This window comes from Raphanus sativus, unplaced genomic scaffold, assembly GCF_000801105.2.
Source record: "Raphanus sativus cultivar WK10039 unplaced genomic scaffold, ASM80110v3 Scaffold0964, whole genome shotgun sequence".
Classification (NCBI taxonomy): domain Eukaryota; kingdom Viridiplantae; phylum Streptophyta; class Magnoliopsida; order Brassicales; family Brassicaceae; genus Raphanus; species Raphanus sativus.
In genome coordinates, this window is record NW_026616278.1 from 13,759 (window position 1) to 27,438 (window position 13,680).

General features: G+C 38.9%; 1 protein-coding gene across 1 annotated transcript; it reads left to right on the plus strand.

The window, feature by feature from the left end:
- The first annotated feature begins 6,993 nt into the window (after window positions 1-6,993).
- On the plus strand, window positions 6,994-10,072 carry LOC108844101 (uncharacterized). The gene is made up of 12 exons (XM_056998077.1): window positions 6,994-7,156; window positions 7,240-7,392; window positions 7,501-7,665; window positions 7,746-7,828; window positions 7,901-8,099; window positions 8,191-8,312; window positions 8,581-8,647; window positions 8,813-8,863; window positions 8,992-9,044; window positions 9,129-9,339; window positions 9,651-9,820; window positions 9,906-10,072. Exons 1-11 carry the CDS (start codon window positions 7,091-7,093, stop codon window positions 9,801-9,803), a joined length of 1,323 nt encoding a protein of 440 aa, XP_056854057.1. The 5' UTR covers window positions 6,994-7,090; the 3' UTR covers window positions 9,804-9,820; window positions 9,906-10,072.
- The last annotated feature ends 3,608 nt before the right edge of the window (window positions 10,073-13,680 follow it).

Consider the following 13,680-nt stretch of genomic DNA (forward strand, 5'->3'; position numbering starts at 1 on the left):
CTCGAACTTTCAGGGATTTCAAGTGGTATCGATCGATGACAAAAGTATGTTTCGATCGATTCTGAGGTGCTGGTGTCGATCGATGTGGAGGTCGTGGGGTCGATTGATACTGAGCTTGTGTCACTAATATCAGCTTCTTCTACTCTACTCAGTTCACATACTGCAACAATCGTGCATGGTTGGTCGTCTTTGGCGGCGACGTAGACGACCCCTTTCTTTTTTGGACTTGTTTTACGGATCGTGTTGCCGTGGCTCTTGGTGAGCGTCCGTCGTTTTGACTGTTGCCTGTTTTAGGGCTTGCTGCTTGGCGTTAAAAGCCTGCTTGTCCTCCTCCATCTTGATGAAGTTTTTTGAACGATGTAGAGCATCTTCGAGGAAGATGGTTGGATGAGCGTACATGTATTCCCAGAATTTGGAGTGGATCCATAGTGAGTTTATCAGAGCCTCGACGGTGGGGTGATCTATCATATGAACATTGGACAATACTTTCTTAAACTTCTCCATGAAGTCCCGGAGACTTTCTGAGGACGATTGGGATAGCTTCCACAGGTAGGTCGATGACGCTCTTTGACGGGTGAACATAATGTAGTTCCTGAGGAAATTCACAGATAGGTCGTGAAAGTTGTCGATCGAATTTTCTTTTAGCCTAGAAAACCAACTCAGAGCTGGTACATAGAGACTATCGACAAAGAGTTGGCAGAAACCTGCGTCTCTTTCTTAGTCGGGGAGATGGTTTCGACCCATAGCTATGTTGAAAGCGGTCATGTGGTCGGTAGGATCCAAAACACCAGAGTAAAGGGGATGCGGAGTTTCTCCATTTGGGGAAGCTTGACGTTTGTAATCCGCTTGGTGAAGGGGTTTCTCTGAGTGGAGGCGAGAATGCGTTCGATCTCCGGTGCGGGCGTCGAGACGTGGTGGATCTTTGAGTGAATGTCTTGCAATGAGAGACGCAGGTCGGCAATCTAACGACTGGAAAGAGAGTCTGAGCCATCGGTCGTTCGTATGGGGTCAATGTTCGCAGGGTTTGCTTCATCGGTTGGTTTTCCGGCGCCAGGGTTAGGTTTTGTGGTGGCGAACAACCTTCTTCTCTCAGTTTCTGTTCTGTCATTTTCACCATCTAGGGTTTCGAGTGCAGCCACGCGTTCGTTTGTAGATTTGTTGGTTTCTTCTTGCTGAACGAAACGTGCCATGATGGTTTGCACCGGTCGGAGATCGACGGTCTGTCATCATTGGTAGGTTTGTCATCGGAACGCATATTGACTTTGTGAACATTACTTTGTAAGGTTCTATGGTAGGTGCCAACTGTTGAGTCCGAGTTTGGTTAGGTATAATAAAAGGAAACTGAACTCGATTGTGAACTTTTCAAAGACATTTTATTAATCAGTGAGAACAAATGTGATTATAAGGAGATTAAGGAAAATGAAGAAGGTCGCCGGCGAAAATACATAAAAGCTCATTTGATCGTAAAACCTTAAATCTTGCCATCAGTATTTTATTGTTTTTTTGCTGATTTCCTTTATTTTCTTATCTATTTTCCTTTTATAGGTTCAGCTTCTGTCTGCGCTTGCGCTAAGAGATGCTCTCAAGCAGGCGAAAGATCTACTTCTCCCAAGCCTCCATATTTTCTCGGACTCACAGGTCCTCGTTTCTACCCTTTGTGAAGGGCGGGATATGAATGAGATTGCAGGTATCCTTACTGATATAAGGAACTTTACCACTCTCTTCTGTCATTTTTCATACTCTTTTATATAAGGAACTTTACCACTCTCTTCTGTCATTTTTCATACTCTTTTATTCCTCATCTTGAAAACTCTCAGGCAGACTCTTTGGCAAGAGCAAGCCTAGTTCGTTTAATTATGTAATATGGATTGGAGTTTTATTTTGAATGGAAGTTCTGGTTTGACAAAAAAAAAATAGGTTCAGCTTCTGTCTTATTCGTTCATCCTATAACTTGTTTGTCCTATCCTAAACTTACTCTAAGGGCTCATGCCTAAATCCATGTTTGATGGACATTTGAGTTGAACGAATGTTCACTGCACTGATGCTGAGGTGGTAAGTATCGATCGTAGTATTAGACTGATCGATTTAGAAACCCATGCTCATTTTTACTGAGCTCTGGATACTAATAGACCGAATCCAGTTATTTGATGGACCTTGTAGAGGAATGTTAATCTCCTCTCCAGCGGAAAAGTCTTCGTGAGTAAAGATAAAAGCTGACGGAATGGAATATCCCAAGTGGAAAGAAAAAAAATGTTAGTAAATGTTGACTTATGTTGATATGCGACGAACGAAGGGTAATAAATGTAATTTTGAAACATAAGAAAAGGCACATAAACGAGTGAGGGAGGAGGGAGCCACACATTCAGACGCTTGGCTCGATGGCCGTTGTTGCACTTTCTTACTGCAAACCCTCGCTTCATCCACTTCGATTTCATCCTCAGTTCGTGAGTTCCCTTTTCTAGATCTTCTAATTCTGATTCCGATTGCTCTCGGGGATATTACTTCCCATTTTTTTCCTCTCTCACTCTGCAGGGGAATTTGTGGAAGAGAGAAAATGTCCGGAGCTCAAGAAGAGCATCCACAGTAACTGCTATGTTCTGGAGGTCCGACAAATCTCCGCAAGTTCGAGAGTTCGATATTTCACTTGCGAATTATCCTTTAACTGGACCAGGCACCACCACAGAGGTTTTTCTTTTTTCTTTTATACCATCCTTGAATACTAGATGATAATATATAAAAACATGGTAACAGTTATTTTCATTTCTGAGTTTTATAAAAACATGGTAACCACCGAAGGGCTGGGTCTTCCCCATAATTCGGAAGATTACTTCGCCAAAGGGGCTTTTGATGGCGATGGGGCGAAGCAAATGGATGGATGCTTTGGAGATGGAGATTTCGACGTCGGAGAGTAGTTTGTAGGAAGCCGCTCTCCGTTAGTTGTTTTTCATGTGTTGTCTTTTTTTTTGCTTCTGTTATTGAATTCAATAAAGAGATGAGTTTGAATGCTCCGATTTATTTTTGAACTTTTGATCGAAGAGAGTTGATACTCCGTCGATGCCTTGTTGGCGCAGATTGAGGTTTTTATTAAAACCGATATGCCGCGTTTTCCAGCGGGACCGAAATGTGCTCAAAGACTTGATCAGGGCCTTGAGTTTACATTTAGTCATTTAGTAAGCAAGAAAATTATATGGTGGTAAAACTTGTGTTTTGAGTACGATGAATCTTAAAAAGATTGCTTTTTGATAGTTTTGAACTGTAAATTTTATTACAATCGAATTCTTGTTGAAAGAAAGTCTGTGTAATGGTGTCCTCGACTTGGATAGGTCGCTTGTTGCTTCGGGGTGCTCCCTTCTTGTTTTTAATGTTGGGAGGTGAATGAACTCGTGTCACGAGCTGCCTATGTACCCTTAGGAAGGAATCAAGTCTTAACGTAGTTCGATTGTTTCCCCTTAGTTAAGGGTCGTTTTGGCTTTTGATCGTGTACGAGTGTTCGTACGGTCTTTGTCAGGGTATCTATTTCGGTCTAGGGGAGTGGGTCGATATCTTTGAAGCTCGCGAGGTAGAATGTCCGAGAGCTTCTCCGACTTCCGCGAATGGTTTCAATGCCTTTCGGGGTTGGGAATTTCAAGCATTGGTGGTAGGTAGATGGTACTGCTTTCATACTGTATAGCCATGGTCTTCCTAGGATAGCATTGAACGGTGCCGGTCGGTTTATTACGATGAATTCCACGATTTTCCTCACGTCGCCGGCGGTGACTGCGAGCTCGATAGATCCTAGGGAGTAAGTTGTTTCCTCTGCAAATCCAATGAGAGGAGTTGGTTCTTGTTTAAGGAGAGTTTTGGTGAACTCCATTCGTTTGAAGGCATCGTAAAATAGGACGTCGGCTGAACTTCCGGTGTCGATCATAATACGTGAGAGCTCACATCCTCCGACATCGAGTCGCAGAACGAGGACGTCCTCATGTGGTTGATCAAGGTCTGCGGTTTCGTTCTCGTCAAATGTGATTTCGTGGTCAGGGCCGGATAGAGGTTCTTGGATTCTTAGAGGTCTTTCGGCTCTCCGCTGGTGGGCCTTAATTGAGTTGACGGAGTTGCAAAATTTTGACCCTCCATATATGAAATCGATACGTCGCATGATCCGACTGTTTATAGTGGGGGGGGGAGCTATATCTTTTTCCATGCGGACTGGTATTGCTTTTGTCCCCCAGACAGCTTGTAGTTGGGCTGCTGCATGCTGTTTTTATTTCGGTTCCTGAGTTCATATGGCCTCATTTCTTCTAAGTGCTTTCTGAGTTCTGTGAATTTTTCGGCCCGTTTTGGCTTGATCGGCTGTTTTTTCGGTACAAGCTCGAATTCTTCATGGAGTCCGGGGATTTGTATGGTGATTGTTATGCTTCCTTGCGTCGAGGTCGCCGTCATACCCTGAACGTCGCATCGATCTCGCCTGTTTGAGCTTAGTGAGATCATGTCGACCCGCTTTTTGGAAGCGGGTGGTGGCGAATTTGGTGACTCGGCCTCTACCTCCCGAGCCCTTTTGTGGGAAGGCGATTTCGGCTTTTTGTCACTTTTTGGAGTCGAAGGGAGTTCGTCCTCTTGGGAGTTTTCTTCTTCCTCCTTTCTCTCTTTTTCTCGTAAAGCAGCGCGGCATTCCTCAGTGGAATGTCCTTTTCGTTTGTGAAAATCGCAATACTTGTTTAGATCGAAAGTCGATGACCTATTTTTCGAGGAGCTGTCTATTGCGTAAGAATGTTGACCTTTGGTCGGTGCTTCTTTAGTTGTCGAGGTCTTTTTGCTGGCGGCATTTTTGCTTGCCAAGAATTGCTCTTTCAAGTTAGCTACGTCCTCTTCGTAGGCCGCGAAGTGCGATGCTCGATGCAGCGCGTTATCTAGTGACACTGGGGCCCTGACCGACATTTCTTCTTTGAATTTAGAAGAGAACCACACACTATTTTTCAGGACGGCAAGGGCCACCCCGTCGTTTAGGTTTGCCATTTTGGCTTTGATTTCCCTAAATTTGTTTATGTAGGCTCTTAGAGGCTCGAAGGGCGCTTGTTTGAGGTTCTATAGATCGGCTTCGGTCGTTCTGGTTTCTATGAACACCGAGTATTGCTTTAGGAACGCCGACACCAGCTGTGTGAAGTTATCAATCAAATTTTCTTCTAGGTAGGCCGGCGAACCACTCTAAGGCGGAGCCCGCGAGGTTCTCTGCGAAGAAACGACAATAGCCCACTTCTTTTTCGTTGTCGTTGAGATGCGCTCTGGATATTGCGAGTCTAAAGGTTAGGATGTGAGCTTTAGGGTCTGAGTTTCCAGAGTATTCGGGGAATTTAATTTTCTCGATGGTGCTTAGCTTCATCCCCGCGATTCTTTCTGTGAAGGGAGTCCTTTGGGTTTCCTCTATAGCGAGGTCGATATCCGGGGCTGCGCTTGTTGCCATATGCATAATAGCGTGTAGTCGTTTGAGTTCGGCATCGTTTCTATCGATGTATTCATGAAAGTTCCCGTTTCTTCCATCGGTCCTCAGGTCATCCCTCCGCGGAGTCCCTGCGGTGGTTGGGGAGAAAGGAGGAACTTCATTTCGTCTACCCTGCTCGAGACCTGTGTCAGGGATTCCGAAGTCTCCCGTCGTTGTGTGATGGACTCCGGGAGCTCGTTGGTCGGAAGGCGGGGTCTCGAAACGAACTCCATTGGCTCTTCCGTTGACGCCGTTGGTTCGGAGAGGCGTGATCGGAGAGCCTTGGGTTCGTGTTGGGTTTTCCCCAGCCCCATTAAAACTTAGACTCTGGGAATCGGGCTGGTATATGGATTGTTAAGCGAGTTATCTTCAGCATAATGTCCCGATCGAGCACTCGAAAAACCGGGAGTTCCGAAGGCTCCGCCGTTCGGTGCTCGAGGCAACGGATTTGTCTGGGATCTGTGCCCATCCTGAATGCTAGCTCGATGCTCGGCGAACTCTCTTTCAGTTTGTTCTAGCCTGGTGGTAATTGCTCGATGAGCGATCTTCTGCTCCTGGGCTTTGTCTAGGAGAGCTCGTACCATGCCTCGAAACTCCGCGACTTCCTCCCTTGCTTGGGTTATTTGTATAGGAGAAATCGGTTTTATCGGTTGAGTTCGGGTTAGCGAACTGTCAATTGGGGATCTGTCCCCGGTTTGGCTCCAGACACGGGATCCGGATCTGTCGGATGCTGTGACCCCAGCTGGTGGAGCTTGCGGGATCTGGGTTGGATCGTTGATCCCGCTTATGTTAACTGGTTCGATCGGCAGATTGACTCCTTGGTCGACTCCGATTGGATCGACGTTGTCGGATCTCTGTTGAGGGACTCCAGATTGACTTGGATCCATAATCGTGCTTAGAAATCCTAGATCGGGTTCTTAGCAAGGATGTTTTTCGTTTATCTTCCCCACATCGGCGCCAAAATGTAGAACCTAAAATCTACACTCAAGTATTTTGTAGTGTTTGTAAGTAAACTAGGGAAGTGACAAAAGTTGTAGGCAACGATATCCTTATAATACAACGATGCAATCGGAATTCGGTAGACAAAAATAGACTTTTATTGATTAAGAGGTCGAGTACAAAGAATAGCTAAGAGATCGACTATAGCAAAGAGGTCGATCAAGAATGAGATCTAAACGAAGTAAAAAAGATGTAAATATGTGGTGTGCTCTCTCTCTAGGGTTTTCGCTGTCCCCTTTAGCTTTGATATCCTCTTTCTTTTATAGGTTCGACTCCGCTATTCTTGTAACTGTTTCCGCGACTTTCTCGAAGCGATCTTTTTTTTCACTTTGTTGATTTCGCTGTGGGTTTAATCCTTTTACGGCCCATTTTAAATACAGCTCATTTAGCCTATGTCAAAAATTGGGTCCAACATATACTAATAGACCGAATCCAGTTATTGGATGATCTTGTAGAGGAATGTTAATATCCCAAGTGGAAAGAAAAAAAAAATTTAGTAAATGTTGACTTATGTCGATATGCGACGAACGAAGGGTAATAAATGTTATTTTGAAACATAAGAAAAGGAACATAAATGAGTGAGGGAGGAGGGAGCCACACCACACATTCAGACGCTTGGCTCTGCTCTGCTCTTCGATGGCCGTTGTTGCACTTTCTTACTGCAAACCCTCGCTTCATCCACTTCGATTTCATCCTCAGTTCGTGAGTTCCCTTTTCTAGATCTTCTAATTCTGATTCCGATTGCTCGGGGATATTACTTCCATTTTTTTCCTCTCTCTCTCCAGGGGAATTTGTGGAAGAGAGAAAATGTCCGGAGCTCAAGAAGAGCATCCACAGTTACTGCTATGTTCTGGAGGTCCGACAAATCTCCGCAAGTTCGAGAGTTCGATATTTCACTCGCGAATTATCCTTTAACTGGACCAGGCACCACCACAGAGGTTTTTCTTTTTTTTTTTCTTTTTTTAATAATTTAAAAGCATCTCCATCCTTTGATACTCGATGATATATAAAACATGGTAACAGTTATTTTCATTTCTGAGTTTTAGGAAGGGCCAACAGTCATTTCACTTTCAGTAGTTTCTTCGATCTCAGAGATAACACCATCTGAATGGGATGCTTGTGCCTTGGATTCTTCACAACCTCAAAGCTTTAATCCTTTTCTTATGCACGGTTTTCTCTCCAGTTTAGAAGACACTGGCTGTGCCACTCGGGTGGGTCCGTTAACATTTAAAAGAAAAAAAAAACAATTTTTTTTTTTTCTGATATTATAAATATATATCTTTGTTTCCAGGAAACAGGTTGGATGCCATTACACATTGTTGCAAAAGATGAATCTGGTCATGTTTTGGGTGTTTCTCCCCTTTATCTCAAAAGGTTTTCTTTTAGATCTTCTTTTTGGTTGGATAACCATCACTGTTCTCATGTGTTGTGTAATATGTGTCGCAGCCACTCCTACGGTGAATTTGTTTTTGATCACTCGTGGGCTGATGCATACCGAAGTTTTGGTGGAAGATATTATCCTAAGCTCCAGTCTTGTGTTCCTTTCACCCCTGTTACTGGACCTAGGATTCTCATCCGTGATACTCCTTTCAAAGACCAGGTTTTTGATGCTATTGTTTCTGCCATGACCCAGTTGGCTGCTAAGGTAATGATACTAGGAACATGGTTTGAATTGTATTATACTTTGGTTTTTACTTTCTCCTGTCATTATTTATTTACTGTCTGCACTTTGGTAGCTGCAAGTTTCATCATTGCACATTACTTTTCCGTCTGGAGCTGAGTGGAACAAGTTGAAGGAGAAAGGCTTCTCTCAGAGGATTGGAATGCAGTACCACTGGAAGAATCGTGACTATAAAAAGTAATTGATTTATTATTACCCTTAATAGTTTTTTCATTGTGGATATATTTTGAGGGTTTTGGTGATGCGATTGATACCTGAGTCCATGAAGTAATCGTTACCTTTATTTTTGTTTGGTTATACTATGATTCGTGCATTTCTTTCTGCATGGTCATGATCTGCGAAGTTATCCAACTTTGTTCACTTAAATGTGATATGAACTTTTGATGCTTAACGATATATCACTGATTTTAACTTTGTTCACTTTAAATGTTCTTTGGTGCTTCAGTTTCGATGAATTCTTGATGGATATGAAGCAAAGCAAAAGGAAAAACATCCGGCAAGAACGCAAAAAGGTTTGTTACTTCCATCGAATGAAATGAAACTAGTTCGTAAATAGCAAGAAAGAGATGCGGATCAATAAACTAGTTCAGCATAGTCTTATTTATTTATTTTATCCTTTCTTTGTGATATTTTTCAAGCACGATGCTGACATCTAATGCTCTCTTTTCATCTAGTAGATTGGTACCCAAAACTTGAAAATGAGACGGTTGCGAGGAGATGAAATAAAGGTACGCAACTGGACTGCCACGAGATGACCTTATTATCAATATCTGCTAGAAATTATTACACACAATAATGTTTTTGATGTCCAAAATCAATCAAATTTACAATCCATCTTCTGTAAATGTTTTTGCAGGCTAGGCACTGGGATTCATTCTATGATTTCTACAGGAACACGACTGATAACAAGTTTAGTAATGGAATGCAATTATCTTTCGTCTGATAATACATAAAATCGTACTTTCCAATGCTAAACGTAGATTTTTTTTGTAGATGGGGAACACCTTATCTAACAAGAGAGTTTTTCCACTACATGGCATCAAAATTGGGAGATGGAGTATTGCTTGTTCTTGCTGAAGAAAACGAAGAACCTGTTGCAGGAGCATTGAATCTAATTGGTGGAGATACTCTTTTTGGGCGACTATGGGGATGTCGCCCTGACTCCTATTATCCTAGTCTCCACTTTGAGGCGTGCTATTACCAGGTTGGTCTCTTTGTTACAAAAATGTCTCTTAGCTTTCTTGTAGACCATATAAATCCTCAAATGGATAATGGATGTCAGACCGACAAAGATTTCCTTAGGGCATATGGTTTTTGTTAGTATGTTCCTCCTCAATCTACCCATTGCTTCAAGTGTATATTTAGGAGTCTCCTTCGTTAGCATGATGTTTCTGTGATACAGAAATGGCCATAGAAATTAACTTTTAGTTCCCAGACATTGGTATGTTTCACTAGATACATTATGTTTCACTAGATATACGATTGTGAAGTCGTGTTTTACTATGATGGTCACAGGCAATCGAAGCAGCAATAGAGCTTAATCTGAAAACGGTAGAAGCAGGAGCTCAGGGTGAGCATAAGATTCAGCGGGGCTACCTTCCAGTTAAAACATATAGTTGCCATTATATTATTGATGAAGGCTTCAGGCAAGCCATAGACGAGTTTTAGTACGTGAATCAGATCAGGTACATTTGGAGTTATGATGATTTGGTAAATTTAAACTAAATAAATGATTCGTTGCTTTAAGCAATCTAACCTTTGACATCGCAGGTGGATTATGTTATCAAGCTGTTGCATGAGTCTGGACCCTTCAAAGAGACCATAGAATAGACACTTTTACCAAATGTTATTGTATATCTTATTCTTATTTACATATATCGAATCGATGTTTATGTGTGTTTACGACACTGATTAATTTAATGTACATGCTACAATCATCCAATAGTATATCAATACAGTACTGTAGGATAAAATTCTAATACGTCAATGATTATACAACGAGTATGCAAGAGAAGAGTTGAGCTAGGACAGAAAAGTCTTCAGGTAAGTTTTTTCACTTAAGGTTTCCTTCCTGATTTAATTCTCCGTTTTGAATCCAAATATGAGGCTAGGTTTTCCTAATTATAGTCCATTCTAGAACCCAGGTTTTGTCTAGAAGACCCGAAAATTCAACACGACCCATAAAATGTCTTTATCTTGTTCCACACGGCAAATTTGAGTTGTGGTTTTGATTATTATTATAATGAAAAGCATATATGACACTGTGATCCGATTAATAGTCATTGTCGTGGTTTATGTTGATTTGTCATGTTGATTGGAATATTCGTGGTAGCATGATTTGGTGGTTACTTAAGTAAATGAAAAATAACATATTGTATAGTATTGTTAATTGAAAGTAAAAATATTAGTACTACAATGAGATTTTGTGATGATGGTCGTGAATGATATTGATTGTTGTGATGAATATGTCAATAAGACAGAAAAATAGATCTATGCTTGTCAAACTCTGATTATAAACTCTGATTGTTTTATGTAGCCCTGTGTGGACAACCAGTGATTAATAGGCAAGTTCACTACTGAACGATATGCTAAAATAAATCGATCAATATAGGTTATTGTTTGGAGCTGCGGTATTTACTATGACAGGAACATAACGCAGTCACTAATCACGAACAATTAACCAAAGTACTGCATTTCTGGAACTGTTTTATAAGAAAGTGCAAGTACAGTTTGGATTGGTAAAGAAAAAATGCTATTTAGCTGCTATAGTGATTTCACATGGACATGGTTAGGCCTAGGCGTTCAGGTTCTCCGGGTCAGGTTCGGGTCGGTTTCTTTCGGGTCCAGATTCTTTCGGGTCCTAAACATTTGGACCCAACAGGTACTTCTAAATTTTCGGGTCGGTTCTTGATCGGGTCCGAGTTGATTTGGGTCTATAATTAAAATACTTGTAAATACCCATAATTTTTTCATGTCTAGATCGGGCTTCGAGTATTTAAGATCTAAAAAGACAAAATACACAAATTTAATCAAATTTAGTCAAAATATGTCATATATATCTAAAATCTTTCAAAATAACTTAAAAATAAACTATTAAAACTAAAAAAAAATTGAATTCTAAATTTTTACATTTAAAGCTTTATATTACTTGAAAATGTTACAAAAATAATAACAAAGATTGTTAATAAAAAAAATATTTCAACTAAATCATAAAATAAAATATAGATAATAGAACATAACAAACCTAGTTTTGGATATTAATGTTTTTAAATCGGGTATGAATCAGTTCTTGTCGGGTCGGGTCTATTCGGATCGATTCTTTTTCGGGTCTGGGTCTATTCGGGTCGGTTCTTTTCAGGTTCAGGTCTATTCGGGTAGAAAATTTTGGACCCAACAGGTACTTATAAATTTTTGGGTCGGTTCCGGCTCGGATATTTCGGATCGGTTCCGGATCGGATCTTCGGGTCCAAGTTAAAATGCCCAGCCTAGACATGGTCTTCTATGTGGTACATTTTTTTATAACTGTGGAGGTCCTAAATGTTTTATATTCCAAAAGACTAGTATTACAAGATTTTGCATCCAAATAAACATGGACTAAATCTTTTTAAAGGACGGTTAGATCGTCAATGCTACTTGAACCCACAACAGAAATTTCAGCTAGAACTTGTTTACTATTAGACCAAGACAATTTGGTTCTTGTATGTGATACGTTGATATTTATGGTTTTATAAACTTTAAAAAATTACAAATATATAAAATAACAAGAAAATGATATGTAAAAATAATGGAAATTCTTAAAGAAGGTCTCATTGTCATTTTTTATAAAAAGTTTAGCTACTACAATATATTACAAACATTTCAGTAAAGGTATTATATGTTTCCACGTTTAAGATAAATAGTTTTGTATGCAGTTTTGGTTGGAGTATATTCTTTTCAAATCATATATGTTAGTTTATATTTTAATATTAGTTACTTAATTTTAACTAGTTTTTTAAAAAACTAGATCATACTGGTCAGTCGAACCAGTCTAACTATGACTTGTTCCCTTATTTTTTTCTTTTATAGTTTGTGTTAAAAAATTGTAGAGCAGAACCTCCAACTTGGTAGTTCTGAATCTATATGGACAACGAACGACGATTGCTTCCTTTCACTGCGTGCTAGTTTGTCCGCCTTTATATTCTGCGTCTTTGGTATATGAATGAGAACCTCTATAAATTAATAATCTCTACAAATTAATAAATTTTGTCCTCCCAACATGGATTGGTTCAAAATTTGAAAAAAAAATCGATAAAATCATAAGATAATATATGGTCTCCTTAAAATTATAAATTAACAATTTATATTATGTCATATTTTATATAAGTAACATCTATTATTATATTGTTTGTTTTATATTCACAATGACATTATCTTTATATTTTCTTACACTTAATATATTTTGATGATATTTAGTAATATTATATCTAAAAACCACATTAAATTTCTATGCAATGTCACCATATAATTAAAATAAAATAACTATAAATGTCCAATTTCAAAATAATTTTTATACACTAAAACCAAATATTTTTCTTATCTTAGAATAAATATATCTTAAAATAAAAAAACTAAATAAATATTTTTTTTGCAAATTAATATCTCTATAAATTAATGAAACTTTAAAGTCCCAACATTATTAGTTATAGAAGTTCTACAGTATTTGAACTAAATACAAATTTGGCTAAAAAGGTTAAGTTCGCCGAAACTAGTGACCTTATTTTTTATGCAAAAAATCAGAATTATGTAAATTATAAATTAAAAAATGTATCACATTGTCTTATATATATTTATCTATTAAAATACGAAAATATTTTTACCAGATAAAAAAATATGTTGTACAGCTTATTCTATCAACACCAGACTTATCCCACATAATACATGAACCGCAATTGAATTGTAACTGCATTTTTAATTCTCCAGTGTTTATATACTGAAATTGCGGATATCATTCGGACCTATCATGTGTCCAAGAAATCATAACAAAACAACATTCTAGCTATCATTTAGGCTTGAACATTTTACCCGGATCCAAAAAATTTGAACAGTAACCGATCTAAAAGTATCCGAGCTGAAACCAAACCAAATATTTATAAGCACCTAGTTGGATCCAAATTTTAGCCGAAAGAATAGACCCGGCATGACCAAAAACCATAAATATCTAAGAGAAATTATGTGTATTCTAGTTTATATATTTAGTTATGATTTATTTTAATATTTTTGGGGTTAAAACCTTTATTATTATTTTTAAAAAAAAATTCCAAGTAATATAAACTTCAAATTCTTAAAAAAATATATTATTTAATAATAGTTTATTTTTATTATTTTACAATATTTTAGATAATATGATTCATTTCTGAATCGATCTGGTTCACTATGGACCCGAAAAAATTACAAATATTGTGAAAAAAGTTTGATATATTCTTACTGGGAAAAAATAATCTCGTATTTTATTCTCTTTTTATTTTTATTTATTTTAATACAGCATTTATTAAAATACTAAAAACCG

Excerpts from the sequence above, each read along its gene's own strand:
- LOC108844101 (XM_056998077.1), top strand. The coding sequence starts at position 7,091 with ATGGCCGTTGTTGCACTTTCTTACTGCAAACCCTCGCTTCATCCACTT. Across the intron at positions 7,666-7,745 it reads ACACTGGCTGTGCCACTCGG|GAAACAGGTTGGATGCCATT; the intron begins GTGGGTCCGTTA and ends CTTTGTTTCCAG. Across the intron at positions 7,829-7,900 it reads TCTCCCCTTTATCTCAAAAG|CCACTCCTACGGTGAATTTG; the intron begins GTTTTCTTTTAG and ends TATGTGTCGCAG.